General features: G+C 42.9%; 1 protein-coding gene across 2 annotated transcripts in view; it reads right to left on the bottom strand.

The window, feature by feature from the left end:
- AOAH (acyloxyacyl hydrolase) overlaps nucleotides 1-23,193 on the bottom strand; it is a 132,303-nt gene extending 109,110 nt beyond the window's left edge. Inside the window, exons 1-2 of one of the 2 annotated variants that reach the window (XM_006124062.4) lie at nucleotides 23,039-23,193; nucleotides 22,446-22,597 (exon numbers count right to left, since the gene is read on the bottom strand). In XM_006124062.4, coding sequence (XP_006124124.2) covers nucleotides 22,446-22,596 — 151 coding nt within the window. In that variant the 5' untranslated portion in view covers nucleotide 22,597; nucleotides 23,039-23,193. Of the gene's footprint in view, nucleotides 1-22,445; nucleotides 22,598-22,733; nucleotides 22,793-23,038 lie in introns of those variants that run through there. The other variant, XM_075921745.1, reaches the window with a different exon arrangement.
- Nucleotides 23,194-23,732: the final 539 nt, after the last annotated feature.

Here is a 23,732-nt window from a genome sequence, read left to right as displayed (position 1 = left end):
TGATATGTTCCATAGCTGATAACATTTCTAAAGAAACAAACCCAGTGTATTTGTAACTTTTATTCAAACAATGCTACTTATCAAGCTAGGGGTTGGATGTAATCGGTAGTTGAATGCACAAACCATCCTGAATTTTATATACCCGTATGGAGATCTACTCAAGACTCCCATCAAATCTAACTTTCCAAAATTTGTTTTCATTCTGAGACAGAAAAAAACAGAAGTTTCCTGTGGAAGAAAAGATCTTAAAAAAAAAAAAAGAAGTAATTTAATTGTACATAATCAGGATGCTTTTTACCAACTTTGGCCTTCTTATGTTATATTGTAATTTATAATATAAAACAAAATTTTAAACAAAAATAATTTTGAATAAAAATCAAAATGTTTCATTCTGATAATGCTGAAATGCTCTTTATCCAAAATATTTTTAAATTAATTTTTGCCAACATCTACATGTTCTGGAGGCAGAAAGTTAAGATTTCTACAACATGATATTTCCCAACAGAAATATATTGTGATGGAAATTTTTAATCAGCTGTACCCACACAGGTGAGAAACACCATGACAAGATTTTTCTACGTTTGGTTCCTGGCCCTGTGCGAACCCACCTGCACCTAAGAAACAAAAATTTAGGAAGGGAAAATACTCTAGAAATCCAACACTATTCCAACAGACTGTATCTTGGCACTTTTCATGTGAATGACAATCCCTGTAGTTGATTCATAGTGACTTAACTGTTACATCGGCACAACCTGCACCTGGGCTGAAATAGACACAAGTTGACGGATGAAAAATTTCTACATGACTGTAGATGAGAAATCAGCAACCACAAATAAACACATATCAAACAACACATTCCAGTGACACATGGCATAGTCCTGTACTGGGTGGGTCTCCATGAGGGTCAGTGGAGGTTCTAAACACAGAGTACTTCCAAGAGCAAGCCTTCTAGACAGCAAAATAAATATTTGCTAAAGCCAAACTATTTCCTAAATTCACTGCGCTCCCTTGGGATGGTTGTATAGGGGTCACTTTCTGAGCACTGGTAAGCGCAGAGACTGCTCTCTGCTGCTCCAGCCCAGAGCAAGCAGGAACACAACCTTGCCCCCACTGCGCCAGACCACAGAGCAGGGGAAATGTCAGGAAGGGAGGGAAGAGGTTCTATTGAATCCTAACAGAGCACATTTCATTCTCCTTGAGTGTAAGGGGAAACACCAGAGAGCTATGCCTTTAGGAGGGCTAGTGTCTCTCATTGAGTGGCACAACACTGGCCCCTGCCCAGAGCTGTGGTTCAAAAGCTACAGATAGCTCCATCTAAAACTGTGGTATCTGTCACTGTTTCTGGATCTCCCTTCAGTGAGACTTTGGGGTCTGGGATATGCTGTTTTATTAAGGATCCATGCTAGATGATGCAAAGTCTTAATAGCAGCAGTTTTAAAACAAACAAAAGGAAGTGCTTCTTCACACCTCTCAGTCAGCCTGTGGAACTCCTTGCCAGAGGATGTTGTGAAGATCAAGATTTAACAGGGCTCAAAAAAGAACTAGATAAATTCACAGAGGCTAAGTCTATCAATGGCTGTTAGCCAGAAGGGGTAGGAATGGGTATAGCCAGAGGTATTCTTAGCCTCTGTTTGTCAGGGGCTGGGAACAGGCAACAGGGGATGGATCACATGATGATTACCTGTTCTATTCATTCCCTCTAGGGTCTACATGATAGGTGGCCTTTGGCCACTGTCAGAAGACAGAATACTGGGCTAGATAGGCCTTGGGTTTGACCCAGTATGGCCGTTCTTATGTCTTGGCTAAAATAATTAGCAGATCCTACCTTGACTGTGAAGGTCAAGTCAGGCTTTGATCATGTCTCCACTGAAGTTGGGGCTGTGATCTGCAGCTCATGTACCTTTGCTAGCTTCAGTCCAACTAGCTATCATGTGCACCCTCCTATTTTTCAGGAGCTAGCTATATTAAAGCTGGCATGGGTACATCTACATGAACTGCAAATTACATCCCGGGTTGCAGTATAGGCAGACTTAGAAAGAACCTGCGTAGTGACAGTCAGGAGCACAGGCTGTGGTTATCCTAGGCCCTAGAGAGCTTGAGAAAATTAGATCTAATTGTTTCCAGCCTTCTGAATAAAGAACTCCATTTGTACTCAACAGAGCTCAGTTCACTCTCTTTTCTTCCTCCAGGAACTACTGAGGGGACTCAGGCTATGTCTAGACTGCAAGCCTCTTTCGAAAGAGGCTTTTTCGAAAGATACTTTCGAAAAAGCTTCTTTCGAAAAAGAGCATCTAGATTGCAACCTCTTCTTTCAAAAAAGTGAGCCACTTTTTCGAAAGAGAGCACCCAGACAGTCTGTATGCTCTCTTTCAAAAAAGCCCTGTTTGTATTCAAGAACGCCTTTTTTCGAAAGAGCACTTTCGAAAAAAGGCCTTCTTCCTCATGAAATGAGGAGTACCGCCGTCGAAAGAAAAGCTGCATTCTTTCTATTTAATTTCGAAAGAACGCGGCTGTAGTCTAGACGCTTGTGAAGTTTTTTCGAAAAAAGACTACTTTTTTCGAAAAAACCCTGCAGTCTAGACACAGCCTCAGATCTCAAGTTTTGGTTTGCCACAGTATAGAAATGCAAAATCTAATACTGACAACCTTTCCCAAAGGTCAGAGCTATTAATACTAAGGGTCAGGTCTATCTCTAGTAAGGGGCAGTTAAATTCTCTATAGATCACCCTGCCACAATGTGCTAATAAACTAAACAAGGTGTTATTTTCCAAAATAAGGCTGTGATATTCTTTATGGACCAGGCTACCACTTGGAAAGCAGTGGAGAAAATATATCACCATTGGAAATTATCAGGCCTGATCTCTTTATTGAGAGTTTTTATTACAAGGTAATATAATCCTATATAGAGAAAAGCAAACCTTATATTTTAGAGGAAGTAATTCAAGAATACCAGTTGGACTAGCAGTGAGCTCATCATTTCATAGCAGGCATAAATTTCATCATTTCATACCCTGCTTCACTATACTTAGCATTATTAAACAATACCCTCAAGAAGACTCCTTTACAGAGTGTAATTCAGAAGGCATGCTTATTACGAGAATGGATCCTTCCACATAACCTAACATAAAACAGAGAATAAATTGACACAGACATCAAGGAAGGAAGACAGCAGCATATTTCAAGGAGTTAGCACTTACTGCCCCCCAAATATAAGTTCATAACAAATAAACTATCCCAAATAATAAGACCTTAGCAACAAAATCAGAGACTCAACATCAATGCCCAGAGCAAACATCCCATACATCCATATAACCACCATGGAAAAACCCTGCTAGGAACGTATCCAGGAGCGACTTAGGGCTCCAATGTCTGAGCACCTTACAGATATTAACACATTTGCGCTCCCAACCAATGTTTTCACTCATTTTTTCCCATTCATGTGCAGAATAAATTTTGTTATATGCATCAAGGCCTGTGAAGATGTGCACCACTAATAGAAACACAAGCTGCTGGCTGTGGGCACTGTGGGCACTCTGCTAATCAGCTAGGGTACATTTAAACTGCACACTTATTTCAGAATAAGCTATTCCGGAAGAAATACTCCAAAATAGCTTATTTTGAAATAGCACGTCTACACTACAGGGAAGCCTCAAAATACCAATCAGTGCTTACTTTTGAGAGAGCATCCGTGCAGTCTGCTTGCTCTTTTTTGCAAAAGCACATCGCTTTTTCGATGTGCTTTTGCAGTGTGGACACACTCTTGCACAAGAAGTTTTTGTGGAAGATCTCTTTAGATAAAAGCTTCTTGCGCAAGAAGCCTGCAGTCTAGACACAGCCTTAGAAAAGTTAGACGTCTGCAAGTCACTAGAGCCTGATGAACTGCATCCTAGAATACTCAAGGAGCTGATAGAGGAGGTATCTGAGCCTTTACCTATCATCTTTGAAAAATCATGGAAGACAGGAAAGATTCCAGAAGACTGGAAAAGGGCAAATCTAGTGCCCATCTATAAAAAGGGAAATAAGAACAACCCGGGAAACTACAGACCAGTCAGTTTAACTTCTATGCCAAGAAAGATAATGGAGCAAGTAATTAAGGGTACGTCTAGACTACCACGTTTTGTCGACGGAAGTTTTGTCGACAGATACTGTCGACAAAACTTCCGTCGACAAAGAGCGTCCAAACACATTGAGTTCTGTCGACAAAGCAAGCTGCTTTGTCGACAGAACTCCGTAGTCTGGACGCAACGTTACAGGCAATAACACCTTCTGTCGACAGAGTTCTGTCGACAGAAGGTGTTATGCCTCGTAAAATGAGGTATACCAGCGTCGACAAAACTGCTGAGTTCTGTCGACGTTATGTCGACAGAACTCAGCGGTAGTGTAGACGCTGGTATAGTTTTGTCGACAAAAGTCCACTTTTGTCGACAAAACTAGGTAGTCTAGACACACCCTTAGGAATTCATCTGCAAACACCTGGAAGATAATAAGGTGATAGGGAACAGCCAGCATGGATTTGTAAAGAACAAATCATGTCAAACCAATCTGATAGCTTTCTTTGAAAGGATAACCTGTTTTGTGGATAAGGGAGAAGCAGTCGACGTGGTATACCTAGACTTTAGTAAGGTGTTTGATATGGTCTCACTTGATATTCTTATCAATAAACTAGGCAAATACAAATTATATGGGGCTACTATAAGGTAGGTGCATAAGTGGCTGGATAACCGTACTCAGAGAGTAGTTATTTACAAACAGTTCACAATCCTGTTGGAAAGGCATAACAAGTAGGGTTCCGCGGGGGTCTGTTTTGGGACTGTCTCTGTTCAATATCTTCCTCAACGATTTAGATATTGGCATAGAAAGTAGGCTTATTTAGCTTGCAGATGATACCAAGCTGCAAGAGGTTTCAACTGCTTTGGAGGACAGGGTCATAATTCAAAATGATCTGGACAAACTGGAGAAATGATCTGTGGTAAACAGGATGAAGTTTAATAAGGACAAATGCAAAGTGCTCCACTTAGGAAGGAACAATCCCTTTCACACAAACAGAATGGGACACAACTGCCTAGGAAGGAGTACTACTGAAAGGAATCTAGGGGTGATAGTGGACCACAAGCTAAATATGAGTCAACAGTGTGATGCTGTTGCAAAAAAAAGTAAACGTGATTCTGGGATGCATTAACGGAAGTGTTGTGAGCAAGACATGAGAAGTCATTCTTCTACTCTACTCTGCGCTGGTTAGGCCTCAATTGGAGTACTGTACGCAGTTCTGGGCATCACCTTTCAAGAAAGATGTGGAAAAATTGGGGAAGATCCAGAGAAGAGCAACAAGAATGATTAAAGGCCTAGAGAACATGACCTATGAAGGAAGGCTGAAAGAACTGGGCTCATTTAGTTTGGAAAGGAGAAGACTAAGAGAGGGACATGATAGCAGTTTTCAGGTATCTAAAATAAATAAATAAATACTTTTTAAAGTATGTCAAAAGCAAACTCCTGCCTTTTGTCTGGCGAATGCATTTTTTCTTGCTGCTTCTGTTTTCAAGACTGTAAACTCTTTAGGCCAGTGGCCACCGACCAGTAGATCAGGATCTACCAGGAGATCTTGGACCCTCTGACAGGTGATCCTGACTGGCTTGGCCAGGAAGCTATCAAGCGATAGCACTTCAGTGGCTCCTCCACCCACTGTCATGCTGCTTCTGCCCTCTGCCTTGGAGCTGCCCACCTGGGAGCCTCCTGCTTGCTGTGTAGGGTGCATGAGGGAGAAAAGGGACAGCACTGATGTCAGGGTGTCCCTCCTCCCCCCACTTTCACACAGAGAGAAGGGGATGGAGGGAGCTTGGCAATGCCAATCTCTGTCACTCTCATACACTGTATGTGTCTCTGTCATTCACACAAACACACACTGTCCTTCACTCCCAGCTCCTGTCTCAACACATACGTGGTGGTTACTTCTTCTACTGCTTGCAAAGTGTGTTATTTTTGGTTTTTGACAGATCTGTGCATTTCATACTTTTCATTTCTCTCTTATGCTTAAATTTAATTCTTTGAGTAGTGAGTTCTCAAATGCCTAACCTGTCGTGGCTGGAGTCATTATCCCTATTGCTATTCCTGCTCTTGAAAGTGGCTGGCATGTCGCTGCAGGCCCCTGAGAAAGGCAGAGCAGGGGGTGTCCTGGCCTGCAGACACCACTCTTGCAGCTCCCATTGATCAGTAATGGGGAACTGTGGGCAATAGAAGCTGTGGGCTTCAGTGCCTGTAGATAAGGGGCAGCACGTGGCACCATGAAGCCATTGCTGCTTTCAGGAGTGGTGCAGGGTCAGGGCAGGAGTAAGCCTGTTTTAACCTCACTGCTCCACCACCTGGAAGCAGTCCAGATAAATGGAACCCAGCCACAGCCTGCTTCCTGAACCTCTGTCCCAGCTCTGAACTTCCTCCTACACACAACCTCCTGCAATAGATATGAGTTCTCCTGCACCCAAACTCCTTCCCAGATCTTACACCCCAAAATCCCTCCTGGACCCCAATCCTCCACCCTGGGCTAAGCCCAGAGCTCCTCCCACACACTGAACCTCTTGGCCCAAGACCAGAGACTGTACCCCAAACTTCTACCCCAGCCTGATGAAAATGAGTAAGGATGGGGGAAGAAGGAGGATGGAGTGAGCAGGGTGAGGCCTCATAGAAAGGGTGAGGTAGGGGCAGGGCCTCAAAGAAGAGGTGAGAAGGAAGCAGGGCAAATATATTTGGGTTTGAGGTAGATCTTCCATTGCACTTAAATTGAAAATGTGATCTTGTGGTTAAAAAGGTCGGAGACCACTGCTTTAGATCAAGGGCTGTGAAAGGAATCACAGAATCATAGAACACTAGAACTGGAAAGGACCTCGAGAGGTCATCAAGTCCAGTCCCCTGCCCTCACGGCAGGGCCCAGTACCGTCTAGACCATCCCTGATAGACATCTATCTAACCTGCTCTTAAATATCTCCAGAGATGGAGATTCCACAACCTCCCTAGGCAACTGATTCCAGTGTTTAACCACCCTGACAGTTAGGAAGTTTTTCCTAATGTCCAACCTAAACCTCCCTTGCTGCAGCTTAAGCCCATTGCTTCCTGTCATGTCCTCAGAGGCCAAGGAGAACAATTTGTCTCCCTCCTCCTTGTAACACCGTTTTAGATAATGGAAAATTGCTATGGGACTGGGACAAGAAAACAACAGGGGCACTGTGGTCAACACCATTGGAAAAGTAAAAGGCATGAGGGGAGAATGTGACTGGAGACAAGAGCCAAAATGGAGGCTCAGGCAGAACTGAGCGCAGCCTGGAAGGCCATGGCAAGATGTTCCAACTGATGCAAAAAGAACCTGACGCAGTACTTCAAATGAGGGATTAAGAGGATCTATTGACAAAGTCCAAGCATGAGCATGTTCATAGACAAAAGGCATATTCCCCTGCCCTCCCCCCCATAAAAAATAACATTTGCAGAGATTTTCATTTAGATTTTGAACCTCTATGTACTCAAGGTCAGCAACCTGTCACATTGAGCAGCTGAGGATGACAAAGACTGCAGCGCAGACAAATAAGTTTCCATGTTTCTTTAAAAAGGAGAACTCAGTATGCTCACTGTTCTTTCACCATCTAAGCCCTGTTGGCATCTGTATCGCCTATGACAGATTCAGCCACTTCTCGATTAACAAAGCAATAAATTGCACGCCTGCTGTTCTTTCAAACTCACTGTACTGCAGCCACTTATAATGGAGATGACATTTCAGTCTTCGCCATGGTACAATCCTGTTAGTCCCTGTGGAAGTTTTCTTCCTACCTCAAGCATTTTTTTGCACTCTATCGGTCAGGGAGGAAATATTTGCTGTTGTGGTTAGGGATCCATATAGGTGCCATTGAATATAGCCAGTCAGTGTGATACCCGGCCGTCATGGGTAATATGATTATATGTTGTAATCATAGCATGTTTACAGCCAAACAGAAATTGGAGGGCGTACATCCTGTGTCATGCCACTTCTTTTCTGGTCTTCACAGTTTTACTATAGTAGCAAAAACTGAACCACCTCATATTTCAGATGCATCAGCATGACAATAAGAGGGCTGCAAGGATGTTAATTACATTGTTATATGGATGCATGTCCCGATCACATTCTGATACATTATGGACAGATTTCATTTCAGTGTAAAATTAAGACTGATAGAGAACAAATCAATATAATAATAATACAACATTTCCTTCCCAAGGCCCTAAAAAAGAATGGCACATGGTGAAATTATAAATATCCCTCAGGTGGATTATGGGGAAGTTTATGGTGGAATTCTTATCTTTTTAAATGATAAGCCAGTCAAAGCAGGGATTATGCCTTAGTGTACATTGATCATATTATAAGCCTACACTATTTATACAATCACAATTTCTGCAGGTATATACTAGTAACATCAGTAGAATTTATTTTTGGTCCAGCCTTTAAAAAAAAAACACTTCACAATAAGTAGAAAAATCATCAGCTCCTCACACAGAAATATTAGCAAATCTTCATAAGATTTCTATGGGTCTGTAATTTGTTGGCAAAAAATGGAAAGTCATTAGGTAGATAAAAAGAAAAAGGGGGACGGGAGAAAACTTAGCTATATTTGCAGACCTGGTAAATTTTCCTGTTTCAATCACTTTTGCTGATGTTAGAGAATATTATCAGAGTATATACACTTTTTAATATCTTGAGCTCAGTAAAAAGCAAGTTACCCAGTTTCAGATCTAGAAACACCTGTTTATAGCTTTTTAAATTCAGCAACTTGATATTTGATTTGTTTTTCATTTTGCATGAGGCACAGATGAAACAAGTTAAATTGGTTCTGCAACTGAAGTTAAAAACTTGGCATTTTTGTAGTTGTGTGGAATTTTTCTTTATAAACAAGATTCAAGAAATTGACTGTTCCATGGTACTTGATAATAGGTTTCACTGCCTTGACAGGTTGAAGAATGTTTTCTCTGGGAAAAATGCCTTGGCATTATAATGCCTCCTAGCCATTAGGAACTAGACTCTGGCATTAATAAAATGCCTGTCTCTTTTAGAGATAGTTTGTCCCACTTGCTATTAATTTATGAAGAGATAAGAGGAAACCATAATCATTTTACTCAGAAGCAGTAATCTGAAAATTCACATGTCAAGGAGCACTTCTCCCCATGTATTTGAAAATAGTGTTTAATAATAAAATGACATTACCAATAGACTAGAAAAAAACATACCCCATAATAAAACCAGAGCAAGAGAGATTCATTTTTTGGCCATGCAGCCTCTAGCAATCTGAGCAGACTATTTAGCGTCACCCACTTCTGCCGCAACATACAAAAGAAACTCTCATTAGAATTATACCTATGGCTATGGCAAAGTGCCAAGGTGCACACAGTTGCCTCTTCAGTGTGTAGGCTTCAGATTTGAACTAAGTTTGTATAAAGCCAAGACTTTGTTAACTGGATTCTCTTGCATGCTATATGAACCCACAAACTTTAATGTGACTGAATGAAAATAGCTGGCCATCGATGTTATCTGTAAGCTGGGTGCTTGTGCCCCCACTCATGAGAAAAAGTCAGATGCTGCACAGGTGATTAGCAGAGTGCCCACAGCTAGGTGTTTTGTTTCTACTGGTGGTGCACTTTTGCACATGCCTCCGTGCACATAAAACAGTATTCCACATACAGATGGAAAAAATTCACACATATATATGGAAAAGATTCGAAGGAACATTGCTGTCCGTCCTTTACTTTGATCTAGGGTTCTAGACAATAGAGTTTTTCCTCACACCTTCCACCTATCTTATCCAACTTCTAGTGTTAGGTGAACTGCCCCTCTGAGAAGTACAGTTCAGACAGGAAATGAGAGAAAGGCTGAGGGGATTTCCATGCAGATTGTTTCCACCATTGTAAAAACTCTGAGGGCAAGATTGTGGCTAACCCTTTCACAATCATATGGGGTGGGAAGGAAACAACAGGCTTCCTCTTTTAGGCAAAACTTAAAAAACAATGACTAGTCCTGCAACACCTTAGAAACTAATAAAAAATGTAGATGGTTTCATGATACCATCTACATATTTTTGTTAGTCTTTAAGGTGCTGCAGGAATATTCATTGCTTTTTAAGTTTTTCAGTTACAGACTAACACGGCTACCCCCACTGACCCTTTTAGGCAGCTAATGATACTTCCCCTGTTATGCAGCTACGTAGCTCTGAGCTAGCACAAGTCTTTCTACCTGGGCTGGGAGGCTTGTTTCCAGCTGCGGTATAGATGGAGAGGTTACCCAGAACGGCAATCTCGGAGGAGCATAAGGGCAGAGACTAATTTGTTGCTACGTGAGAGCAACTCACTGAAAAGGCAGTAGGAGTGGAAGGAGCTAAGCTGCTGCCTTCCCAGTCCCACGGACCCAGTAATCTGTGCAGAAGAGAGAAAGTTGTTCTCCAGGAAGAAGTGGTGCAAATTATTTTTGGCTCCTTGTGCTACTGCGATGCACAAGGAGGCATTTTCTCTGAAGTAGTGCCAAGTTACGAGGCAGGGTGGGAATCTGTGTAGAAGGGTTGAGGTGCAACCTTCCCTAAATAATGAACACTGTTTAGTGGAAAGGCACAATATTTGGTCTTCCGTGGTAGCTTTTTTACAGAGCAGCATCTGGAGGGGCTCTTCCAGCCCTATGAGTCTATGATTCTATTAGAGTGGGATGAACTCCGCTCAAACAGAGAAATCTCACCATTCCCCTTTCCACTTGAACATGAACAATTGTTCTTATTCACCCCTCCTCTAGAACAGTGGCTCTCCAACTTTTTGGCCCTTGGCCCAGCCTGCTCAATGCAGATCTTTCCGCGAAACATCGCCAACCACCCATGATGACAAAATGGGTGCTGGAGAGGGCTGGGGGTGAGGGTCTGGTCAGGAGGTTGGGTGCAGGAGCTGGCTGAGAGTGGAGCGGTCTGGATGGGATGGAGGGTGCACAAGGGGGCTGAGGGTGCATGGTTTCGGTAGGAGAGGGCGTGTGTTAAGGTGATGGGCATAAGGCGGATGGGGTTACTTATGCCTCCCGCTGCTCCCATCCACTGCCCCACACTGCTCCCCCTGGCCATGATTCTGGCCAATGGGAGCAGCGGGGAAAGCCTTCAAGTGAGAGGTTTCCTGTGCTGCTGTTCCCCAAGTGGGAGTGACAGCGCACGGAGCCAATTCCTTCCCCCACAAGCTGGATCCAGCCCTCCACCCCCACAGTGGGAAGCTGGTGCTGGTGCTTCCACCTCACAGGGGGAGGGCATGAGGCTGGAGCATCGGCACAGGCTTCCTGCTGCAGGGCACTAGTGGTCCATGGACCACACTTTGAGAACCACTGCTCTAGGAGCAGGGCAATGTGTAAGGGCGTGTACTGCTGCTATTGGCACTGCATATATCTACTTGCATTGATTCCATTTCTTCGTGTACAAATGGCCTTCCCACCCTTCCAAGCACATTCTAAATAGGAAGACTTATTGCATGTGAATTGAGCAGGCAGCTGGAATAAAGCAATTTTGTTAGCAAATTGTATCTTTCCATGGTGCACTTAAATCAGAGAGACACTATTGCAGTAGGGACTCAGAAAACTCTGATCTTCCCATATCAACAATGTAACATCTGAACTGCTGGGCCGTGTCTACACTGGGCCACTTATTCCGGAAAAGCAGCCGCTTTTCCGGAATAACTTGCCAGCTGTCTACCCTGGCCGCTTGCTTTTCCGGAAAAGCAATGACGATCTACTGTAAAATTTGTTAGTGTTTTTCTGGAAAAACTATGCTGCTCCCGTTCGGGCAAAAGTTCTTTTCCAGAAAAACTATTCCGGAAAAGCGCCAGTGTAGACAGCACAGTAGTCTTTTCTGCAAAAAAGCCCTGATCGCAAAAATGATGATCGGGGCTTTTTCCTGGAAAAGCGCATCTACATTGGCCACGGACGCTTTTCCGGAAAAAGTGCTTTTCCGGAAAAGCATCCTGCCAATGTAGATGCGCTTTTTCCGGAAATACTTATAACGGAAAACTGTTCCGTTTTAAGCATTTCCGGAAAAGGGTGCCAGTGTAGACGTAGCCCTGGTGTGTGGAGGTACCTACTAGTTCCTAGCCAGCTTCACTGAATTTTCAAGATCCCAACTAACACTGACTGACTCTCACAGTTGCCCAGAATTAGCTGCAGAGGAGAGATTGCAGGGGCTAGTTCTTCTCTAAAATATAGATTTTTGCTCAGTAATCAATGGGGTAGGGAGCAAAACACTTTGCAGAGAAGAACTGATTGCTGGCTCCATTTCTTCCTTTCTCCATTCCACTTCTAAAAGTCCAAGGCCTAGCTCTGCAGAACTCTTGGGGGACAGCATCTGCCTGATCCCCAGTGGGCATGAGCCAGCAGTGGTCCATTTTCCCTGCTTCCTGCTTTGAGTAAGGCTTGTTTTTGCACCTCACAGTGCAAAATGGTATCTAATCCTAGTTAGCAAGGAAAAGTCTCCATAAAATAAGCTCCGATTCAATGGAGAATAAAGGTAGATCTCAATACACAGCAATGCCTCCTGATTTTTGTCTGTGAAGGAGTGACCCTTATAAAAAAGAATATCCATTCCCAAATGTTATCTTAAATGTTTCCTATTGATATCAGGAATTAGGGTTTTCTGAAGCACTTCTCCCATATATACAGTCGTCTGGCCTCATACCCCTACTATTTTGCATTGCCATACACCTGCATTTGGACGGGGAGTCTGGTGGTCTTCATTTCTTCTTAACTGCTTCCTGATAGTTTTATCTTCTTCAGCGGAATAGAATGGCAAACTAGCAAAGAGCTGGGTTCATAATGTATGGTTTCAACTGGCACAACATTGTTCTAAGTCCACATCCCTTAATCTATTGTACTTCACAGTTAATACAGTACTTGTCCAAGTTTCAGAAAATTCGATTGCAAAAAGGAAGCCTTAGGCTATGGAGAAAAATCAGGAAACAAGCATTACTAAAAAATGGTCTTGGCTGTCTCAGTTGGAGCCCTTAAGGATGATTAATACAGTGTGCTGTATATAGCCAAAAAGGTGCTGTATATATATATTAATACAGTGTGCTGTATATAGCCAATTGTTCTTAAAACAATTCTGGAACTGCACTTACGCAGAGAATTTGTTGTGTTTTGACTTGTTTCAACATATTGGGCTAAAATCATCCCTGAAGCCAAAAAGAGGTAAAGGAAATATGTCATCAAATGGTAAAGGCTCTTGAACAGATCCTCAGGTGAAAGTGAAGTCAATGGTGATATGACAATTTACACTAGCAGAAGATCTGCCCCATAGAGTTGTGAGACTTTGAGTTTACTCCATTAAAGACATCCTATGCGATTTTGGACAAGCCAGTTCCCAAGACCTCCAATTCCCCATCAATGAACAGGCTCAGTTTTTGTAAAGTTCAACAACATTTGTCATGAACAGTAGGAATGCTGTCCAGTACCTGGTGTTTAAGGGGTTAACTCAGGTACCTAGCAAAGGCGTCATCCAGGGGACTGGGAGAACCTATTGAGATAGAAGGTTGAAATCTGAATTGGATATAGGTTCCCTGCCTGCTTTGTTTGTGTGGGAGAGTTAAACTAAGAGTTGAGAGACACGGAACAATTTAAACCCAGGCAGGACTACCATGCCCCCCCTGGAATTCAAGGCATGGGAGTGGACTGAACAAAGAGAAAATTAGAAGTGAATACAGGGAAATGTGACTCCAATGGTGTTCAGGGTAATTTTTCTTTATTTTGTGGTTTGGTTTGAACTGCTCTGTGTGAATCTATGCCTCCCCTTCCTCTTTACCATGTAAGCATTGTGCCAGAGGTTTTTTTGTTTTGTTTTAATTCAGTTCCCTCAGTTGCTCTGTAACATGTAGCATCCAAGTTTATCTTTGGTTTTGTAACAAATATCACTTATTTTAAGGTGATGATTTGATTCTTGTGTCCTAGAAGGTCTGTCTGTGTGTATCTGCATGCCTCTGACTGAGGGGTCAGCTATCAGAGACTGCAGGTTGTTTTTCTCTTTTCTTTTTTGCAAGCTCTTTTGAGGCAAAAAAGCTTGGGGCATCCCTGGGGGCGATTTCAACCCCCTCCCCAGTTTTAGGGGAAAAAGCATTTGATGGTGGCAGCAGTTCCCCAAAATCTGTGTATTATGATTCTGAGGGGGAAGTTTTTGTAACCAGTGCCTGTAGAGGCAAGGTTTTAAAACTCTCTTGTGTGCCCCCACCTTCTACATTTGGAGTGCCAGAGTGGGGAACAGCTCTGACAACATGCTCAAAGATAATTATAAAATTATCATTCTATAGGGCTTGCCAACTTTTCTCAATACATGATTCTTGATAAACACCACTGCAGATGTATGCTATTCTATAGAAGATAGTACATCTGAATTGCCATGTGCCCAAATGTATATTTTCCCCTTTCAGTTCCTCTAACCCTGCATCACTTGCTGCACATTGGATTTATATGGGTCTTGCTTCTCAAAAACCTCACTTACCAGGCTACCCACAAGACCAATAGCTTTTAAAGAAGTACAAAGAGACCTCAGTCTGGGAGGTTTTGAAGAGGTACAGAGTAATTTAACCAGTTTGTCCTCAGTCTAATGCAAAAAACTACCATAGTAGTTATTAATGCAGTAACCCCAGAATTACCTAGAAGCCCCAGTTGTGACTAGGCACTTTATATATACAACACATATTAAAAAGATGGTCCCTTCCCCAATGAACTTACAATCTTAACATTTTATATACACAAAAGTCAAGAGAGTTAAATGTAGGACTCCACAAACCACCAGAATGTGTTTACTGAGTATGTGCAATACTTTCTATGAATTTATAAAGAGAAATGTGCGTGTGTTTGTTTCTTTCTATCTATCGATCTGCATGCATATATTTGGTTGCTGAGTTCTAGCTATTATGGGAATCATAAACAACTTTTCATGATCATACCATTCAAATAGACCAAAAATAATATTACTAAAGGTGTAAATCGAAAAGGAAAAAGAAGAAGAAAAAAAGAAAAGAAACAGAGAAAACAAATATGAAGTCTAAGAACAAATATGAGGAATTTCAACCCAAAGGGCCAAGGTGAAATGTTCAAAGGGCCAAAATATATATAATTATGCTAGATATGGCATTTTACAGCATTCATTTGAGTGTAGTGGATGCTTTATGATCTCTCTCTCTCAATGAGACCTAGTCTCCTAGGTGCCTAAGTCACTTTTAAAATGAGACTTAGTGCTTTGAAATTTTTCTCTCAGTTTTGGAAATTCCTCAGAAAATAGGGGCTTGGAATGAAAATGTCTACTTAGCTGTACGTATAGTATCACTAGCAGAGTGCTATATATGTCTGGGATTCATATATACATAATTCAACCAAAGGGAAAAATAAAATACAGGTCGGACCTCCCTGGTCCGGCACCCTTGGGACCTGACCAGTCCTGGATAAGGGATTTTGCTGGACATGGGGAGGTTATTTCTGGCCTCCTTGCTATCAGCCCCTCCTCCCCTCAGCCCTGGCCCAGCACACCAATCTCCCAGTTAGCTTATCACCTGTAGTCCCTGCTGGGAAGCCATCGCTGCTATGGCTCCCGACCCCACTGGGCAGATGTCACTGCTGCAGCTCCTGCCCCATCAGGTATCCGTGTGCTGTGGCGCCTGGCCTTGCCGGGCAGCCATGCACTGTGATTTCCAGCCCTTTTGGGCCACTGCCATTGCCACCACTGCTGTGGCTCCTACCCCTGCCAGGCAACCACGTGCCGGGTCTCCCAGCCCTGCTGGGCATTGCCATTGCCACACACTGAAAGTCTCTGCACTGGGAGGCCACCCACTACCCTGCTGGTCCCACAGAGCTCCCTGCAGCTGGCCCTGCACCAGAACTCTCTGGTCCTGTGCTGGCTTAGAGAGTTTCAACCTGTACTACAGCAAACACGTAACTTTTACTACTAAGCATGGGCCAAATCCTGCTCACTTTCCTCTGTGTAAATCCAGAGTAACTTCAGTGAAGTCAATGGCTTCATTCTGCATTTATGCAGCTCTGTTGAGATCAGAATCTTGCCTAGACTGTCAGCCTAAAATGAATTGTGGTTTTACTTCCAATGCCAAAGTATGGCATTTTACAGCACTCATTGGACTATAAATTATGTTTTATAGCACATTGCTTCCCTAGACAATATCTACTCAGCCATTTTGTTTCAGCATTATTATTAAAAGCTGCTTGCTGTGTTAGCTATGTACCACCTTATTAAATTATCAGGAACTGCAAACAACATTGATCAGAGATCTAGAATTTACTACCATACAGAAAGAGACAAAGTGGGTGAGGTAATCTCTCAAATATCCTGGGACTGACATGGCTACAAGAACACTGCACGCTCTACAGTACAGGCAGTCCCCAGGTTACGTACAAGATAGGGACTATAGGTTTGTTCTTAAGTTGAATCTGTATGTAAGTCGGAACTGGCATCCAGATTCAGCCGTTGCAGAAACTGATCAGTTTCAACAGCGGCTGAATCTGGACACCAGTTCTGACTTACATACAGATTCAACTTAAGAACCCCAGGCCTCCCCAAGTCAGCTGCTGCTGAAACTGATCAGCGGCTGATTCCAGGAAGCCCGGGACAGGGGCTTCCTGTAGTCAACCACTGGTCAGTTTCAGCAGCGGCTGACTTGGGGACGCCTGGGGCAGAGCAGCTGGGGTGCTGCTGGGTTGGTCCAGTAGCGCCGCCGCTCCTCGGCGCTACTGGACCAACCCAGCAGCACCCAAGCTGCTCTGCCCCAGGCGTCCTGATTCAGCCGCTGCTGAAACTGACCAGCAGTGGCTGAATCAGGACGCGTGGGGCAGAGCAGCTGGGGTGCTACCGGGTTGGTCCAGTAGCGCCCAGAGCGGCGCTACGGGACCAACCGGCAGCACCCCCGCTGCTGTACCACAGGCGTCCGGAGCAAAGCCGCGGAGCACGGGGGCAGCGGGACAGCCCAGACGCGCCGTGGCTGTCCTGCTGCCCTCGAGCTCCACGGCATTGCTCTGCTTTGCTCACGGGGAGCAAAGTAGAGCAAAGCCGCGGAGCATGGGCAGCGGACAGCCCAGACGCATCTGGGCTGTCCGCTGCCCGCGTGCTCCGCCGCTTTGCTTCCTCTCTCTGGTCTGCTGGAGACCAGGGAGACGGCCCCGTTCGTAACTGCGGATCCAACATAAGTCGGATCCGCATAACTCGGGGACTGCTTGTACGTTATTCAATCTTGCATCCATGCCCTAAAAAGCCAAATTAAATAGTTTTAGAAATTGAATATCATCACACAAGCCACCAAGGCTGCACATTAACTCTTTGTTTGGAATTCTGTGTTAGGTATTTTCCTGCTTTTCTGAAGTGGTCATTATTATTATTAAACACATACACAGTTTTAATGTAATGCCAACCGCATGCCTCCCCACCCTGCTCTGAAGAAGTTAGATTTTCACAGGTGAGGGATGGTTCAGGGCAATTGCTACAGGGCAAGTGATACAGGATTCCATTGGCCCGAGGGAAGATGAAATTGGCCTGAAGATGACCCATGCAACAGCAGTCAGCAGGAGAAGACAATTAAAAAAGCTGCTGCCCAAACGTACTGTCCTCTCTCATTCCAAAGGGCCCCCAAAGTGAAGCAGCAAAGGGGGGCTGTGCAGGCTGCAGTTTAAAAACAAAATAAAATGCGCAATTAGCAAGAGGTGCCCTGCAACGGCAAAACAAAGCTGTACCATCACGGAGACTCCACTGATCATTTGCGCAGATTCCCTACTGCACTCTCGGTCAACAGAGAAGAGAACAGATGCTTATTGTAAAAATCATTAGCAATGAAAAAATATTCACTAGAGAAGCAAAAGAAGACATGATGAGAGAGAGAATGTAATGTTAGACGTGACCAACAATTCCTAGCATTCAAACTGGGTTTGGTCAATAATAACTACTTAATTCTCACCACAGCCTCGTGAAATGGGCAATATTTTGCTTGTTTTGCAGATGGGGAAATGGAGACATAAGAAGTTAAAGGCCACACTCTTGGACCTTTTTCAGCGTAGTTATGTGTGTAGCAACTTGCTTGAAAAGTTGCCTCATTGAAAGCAGAGTGCTACTCTTAACAGAAGGTGAACATGAATGTTAATAAGGGTTTACAAATCTGCTTGTAACTGGCTTTCTAAGGTCACACAGCAAGTTAGTGGCAAAGCCAGATTCAGAATTCAGTTACCTGTATTGCATGGAGAGCACTAGATCTAGGCCTCTCTAGGGAAAAGCAGACGTTTCCCTATAGCAGTAATGGCTTTTTGAATATATAAAAAGGTCAGAAATTTAAACTCTTCTTTATCTCCCATATAAAAATGATAAAGGAGAATATCACACCCACAACACAAAGACCATCAGAGGGAGTTCCTAAATTGTTTCTAAATGTCTTTATTGTTTTTAAAACAGCATTATTAAAGTCCCCTTTCACAAAGGGCTACACTGAAATTGTGAAGATAATTTTCATTTTCATAATAAGGCTCTTCACAACAAGTGTTCTGCAGCTTGCAGAACAGAAGTTTTCAAACTAGTCTGGCATGTGATTACATGTGTAAACTCTGCGCACGCTTATATGCATTATTTTTGTTCTATTATTAGGACTGGATGGAAGTTAACTGTCAAAACTGATTGTTGATGGAAAATTCAGTTTTTAGCATAATTATTTGTTTTGTGAAAAGTGCCTGTACTCTGCAGAAAACTTTGATTTTAACTTAACAACCAGACACTTGACAACAGAAATATTTTGACTAAAACCCAAAATACTGATCTCAATATCCTGTCTTGGTTCTTCCAGGGAGTTCTATCTTGGTTTCCTCTGCCTCCATCCCGCACTATTGGCTACTGAGGCAAACTGTGTCTCCCATGATGCACTGTGGCCAGAGAGACCCTCTTTCCCTCACCATGAGGGAAGAGTACAGTGCATCATGGGAGATATAATCTGACCTCCGAATCTGGACTACAGAGCAGAACAGAAGTATGAAATACCCAAATTACAACTCCCAAGGGGCACCGCAGCAGCATTCCCCAAGAATAATATTTTAATTTTCAAACTGTTTAGTGGAAAAATTCAACAATCACCCCTCCCACTTATTACCATGATTACACATGCAAATCAGGTAATTTGCACACACAAGTGAACTGAACTGTCCATGCACATGAGCAATTGCCCAATTCACTTATACAAATGATGTAACTCTAATTGAAAGTTAGCCACCAGTTGGACACTTAACCTCTCTGAAAGTCAAAGAAAATCTCCACATATATTTCACAGCCGGCATTTTCACAAGAGAATTTGCCGTTTCCTGTTAAAATACTGCTTCATCTTATGCCCACATATATGAAAAGCAGAGTCCTGAATGATTTTTCAATCTCTCTCACTCCTGGCCAAAACAGAAATTCAGTTAATAAAGTCTGTGGCTTGGGGCAGCTAAGAGTCAGAAATTATGTCCACACCTCTCTCTAAAAAGAAAAATGGAACTTTTGCTTCCCTTGCTTTTAAGCAGGTTAGTTTCATCGAGGGACTGATCTCTCACAACAGTTTAACACCAGGCACTTATGTGAAGTTATTCCTGCTCTATACCAGTGTCAGAATCAGATCCTCCACACTCTGTTTATTAAAGGGAAGAAACACAACGGACTTGTCATTGTTTTCAAACTGAGTACAGAAAGCAGGAACTGAGAAGTTAAACTACAAGCACTGCAGTCTGGGATAATGAATGGTTGTGCAGGTCTGACATTACAAAGCTCTTCTGCTGGGCCCCTGCACTTGCCTATTTATTGATCTTGAACAGCACACATTTAGCTTGTAGAGTTTTCAGAGGCATACTAATCTGTTTTGGTCACAAGTAGAGCCCTACCAAATTCATAGTCCATGCTGGCCAATTTTACGATCATAGGATTTTAAAAATCATAACATTTCATGATGCTAGCCCTTTAAATATAAAATTTCACAGTCTTGTAATTATAGGGGTCCTGACCCAAAAAAAGAGTTGTAGGAGGGTTGTAAGGTTATCGTAGGGTGGATTGTGGTGTTGCTACCCCTGCTTGTGGGCTGCTGCTGGTGGTGAAGGCAATGCTTTCAGAGCTTTCAGAGCTGGAAACACAGAGCAACACAGAAGTGCGGATGGCATGGCATGCTATTTCCACCTTAGTTCTGCTCTGCCACCTTCAGAGCTGGGCTTTGACTCAGCAGCCACTGCTCTCCAGCTGCTCAGCTCTGAAGGCAGCAGCACAGAAGTAAGGGTATTGCCTTCCTTCTGCACTGTTGCTGGTGGGGCACTACCTCCCAGAGCTGGGTAAGTACCCAGCCAACAGCTGTCGCTTGCCAGCCACCCAGCTCTGAAGGCAGCACAGAAATAAGGGTGGCAACCCCCGAAAATAACCTTATGTCCCCCCCGAAACTCCTCTTTTGGGTCAGGACCCCCAATTTGAGAAACACTGGTCTCCCCCATGAAATCTGCATAGTACATGGCCAGAGCACATAAAAGACCAGATTTCACAGGGGAGATCAGATTTTACAGTCCATGACATGGTTTTCATGAGCTTGAATTTGGTAAGGTCCTAGTCATGAGTTAAATTCTGGCATCACGTAGATGGTTAAGCACTGTTAGAGATTTTCTCTCCATCAAGAACAATGCTCTGGATTTTATCCCTCCATAGACAAAGTGCAGGGGCAGAGTTTTCACAGTATCTTCAAAGTGAATAGATATTAAATGGTGGGTCAGCCATGATGGAGATGGGATGGGTGTAGAATTTACTTCCCTTGTTTTCCAGTGCACCAGATAGGATTCCAATGTTTCCATGGTGATGGGTGTGATAATCAGAGATAGATAAGATACATAATGGCCTTATGCAAAATTTAAAGGAACACAATTTTTTTTTTACAAAATCACATATTGTATGTAACAAATAAACTCATGTTAACAGTGTCAATCATTAAAACAAAGAATTTTAAAAATACAATTTATTTTTCAATGTTTAAATTGTTAGTTTATTATTTGCACTGCTGTCTTCTTGAAAAATAAATATAAATTAATACCATTTTGCTTTGATTACAGTCAGTTTCACTTTCAGGTTCTCCATGCTTCAGTTGTTGGGTTGCAGACATGGCAGGGCCACATTTATTTGTTGAAAAACAAGTGTTCCTATTAGACATTTTTAATTCATAGGAACATTTTCTATGCATCTTAAGTTTTGCAAAAACTTGTTTTTACAAAGCCTAAATTTATTCTCACTTCCCTAATCATAAATTAATTTTAGACTCAACATTAAGGAGTATTTCTTGTACACACAGAAACATAACAAAATTGGTATAAACAGTAGGAAAACTGTTGTGTGAATCATATGGGAACTAATTAAGCGAAAATTGAATTCACTATAGAGGGACAAAAAGGTGTCAAACAAAATCTGTCTAATCATAAAGCAAAAGGATGTTTGTTTTGTAAATATATGTCAATTAAAAATAAAAAAAGAAAAGCTTCACTCAGTACCTTGGTTGATTCTCCTGTCTGCTGCACTTCAACCACAGATGCCAGAAATGCTCAGAGATGACGCTGACATTTAGTACTTTTATCAGATTCCCTATGCCTTGGGACTAAATTGACAAAGTGTATTTGTCATCACCCATCCCCCCCATAAAGTCCAAACCATCTAATATTTGGTGATGTGCGTGTCCCTTCAATGTGTGCATTTAAACCACATCTCAACTTTCATGGCTATTAGTGCAGCCTGCAAGTCGTAAGAGCAGCTGCAACTCTTCATGCCACTTGTACAGGCAGCATGGATTTCAAGACTTCTTCCCTAACATTTCCCAAGGCTTTCCTCTGTGCTGGCCTTTCAGACCAGAGCAGACACATCCTCCACAGCAGGCAAATGCCCATGTGGTGCTAAAAGCCTTGCTCAGGCCGTTTGCATTAGATGAATTTCATCATGAATACTGGGAACATATTGCCAAACCCAAAGAAGTGCTCATGAAGCTCTGTGTCCCAAACTTAGCTGTACTTCTTAAGAAAATGTTGCCAGGAAAAAGCCATTAAGATGAAACTTTTTTCTTTTGAGGGTGTTTTGGGAGAGGGAAGGGAAATAAATATTAGAAACAATTGCATCCTGGTTTTGGTTCTCTAGCTACTAAAGTGTGAAAGTCACTAATCCTTCCTGTAGACCAAAGGTACAAATTCTATCAAACAGCAGCTTCAAAATTAAATCAGAAAAGCTCCAAACCCCTTGTTAAGACATTAGAGTCTTAGAACAGTTATTATTTGGGCTAAGATTACTGGTGTTTTGCAGCAGCAGCAGCAGCTGTTGAAACAGATAAAGGATGATTTATTATGTACACAGCTAGCCTCTGTTTACCTGTGTAATAACAAATGAATGAACAAAGCAAGCAAACAAAACCTGAATACGTACCGAGACAGGTGTGTCCACTGTGGTGCCCACCAGAGACCATAGCTGGTTGGGCTCTAACCGAGAGAGGCGAGGTTGAGATTTCTTTCATTGGAAGCATGAGGAAGAGAAGGGAAAAGAATAGAGAAGGAAACACCTGCCGGTGACCCCTCATCCTAGAGAAAAGAAGAAAGAACAAATGAACTGTAACTCAGGAGGAGTATTCAGGGACAACCCTCCCCCCAACACTCCGGGAGAGAGTTGCACATCTGCTTTTCATTCTGGGGGCCAGAAAGAAACTCACACACTCACCCTGCAGTACAGGGAACATATCTCTCACCCCCATGCCCTTTTTGGAGCCCAGGAAAGTTCTCTCATACACATATCCACCCCTCAGTGGTAACAGGGACGGGGGGGGGAGGCGGTGTCTCTTCCTCACCCTCCAGTCACTACTATTCAGGAGCATTTGCACAGCCTCTCATTAGTATTCAGGGGTCACCCCTCATGAGTATCCAGAAAGTCTCCTTCTCCCCCACTAGTACTCACACTACTTCTCCCCCCTCACACACCAGGCACTTGGAAAAAAACAGTAGGCCTGTATCCCCCTCCCCACACACCTGTATTATTTCTTTCGCTTTCCTGCCTTTTCCTTCCCTGCTGGCCTGCTCTGGCTCTGGGCTCTTCAGCTACTTGTAGAAAGGGCAGCAGCAGCAGCAGATGACTAACAGATTACAAAACCACAGTCGTTGCTGGAGCCGCTCAGCATTAATAAAGCAAGACACTCCCCTCCACAGCTAACATGGCAAAAACAAAACACACAAGGGGGGGAAAAAGCCCAGAAAAAAAAAGCCTAACTTGAATTTTTCCAGTAATATCTCAGGCTGGGCTTTTCATTTACAAATAGAAATAATGGACATAATAATTGAAGAAAATGCTTTCTGAGCTGGGGTCTCACTCCTAGGAAGTAACTTGGTCTTCTGTTTTCTTTCTGTTTTCTTAATGAGTGTGGTTTGATACTGGGGTGGGAGTTTTAGACCAGTGTTTTACTTGTTTCATTCTGCTGAAATCTAATCACGAGAAAAGAACAGAAGCCAAGCTAAGCTGGATGCAAAGAGCTGATTGATTCAAAGTGGAGGGGGACATCTCTAGTCTCATCAGTATTTTTAAAGTTTGTTAAAACCCCCACCAGCATCTTAAGGTTTCAAAAGCCAGATACATTTCCTGTGTTGACCATCTAAGCAACTGAAGGTTAGTGGCCTGTTTTGAAAAAAAACAAAACGGTTTGATAAAAAATGAAGTAAAGTTGACTGC

The sequence above is a fragment of the Pelodiscus sinensis genome, chromosome 2, assembly GCF_049634645.1.
Source record: "Pelodiscus sinensis isolate JC-2024 chromosome 2, ASM4963464v1, whole genome shotgun sequence".
NCBI lineage: Eukaryota > Metazoa > Chordata > Testudines > Trionychidae > Pelodiscus > Pelodiscus sinensis.
This window is presented reverse-complemented; position numbering and strand designations above follow the sequence as displayed.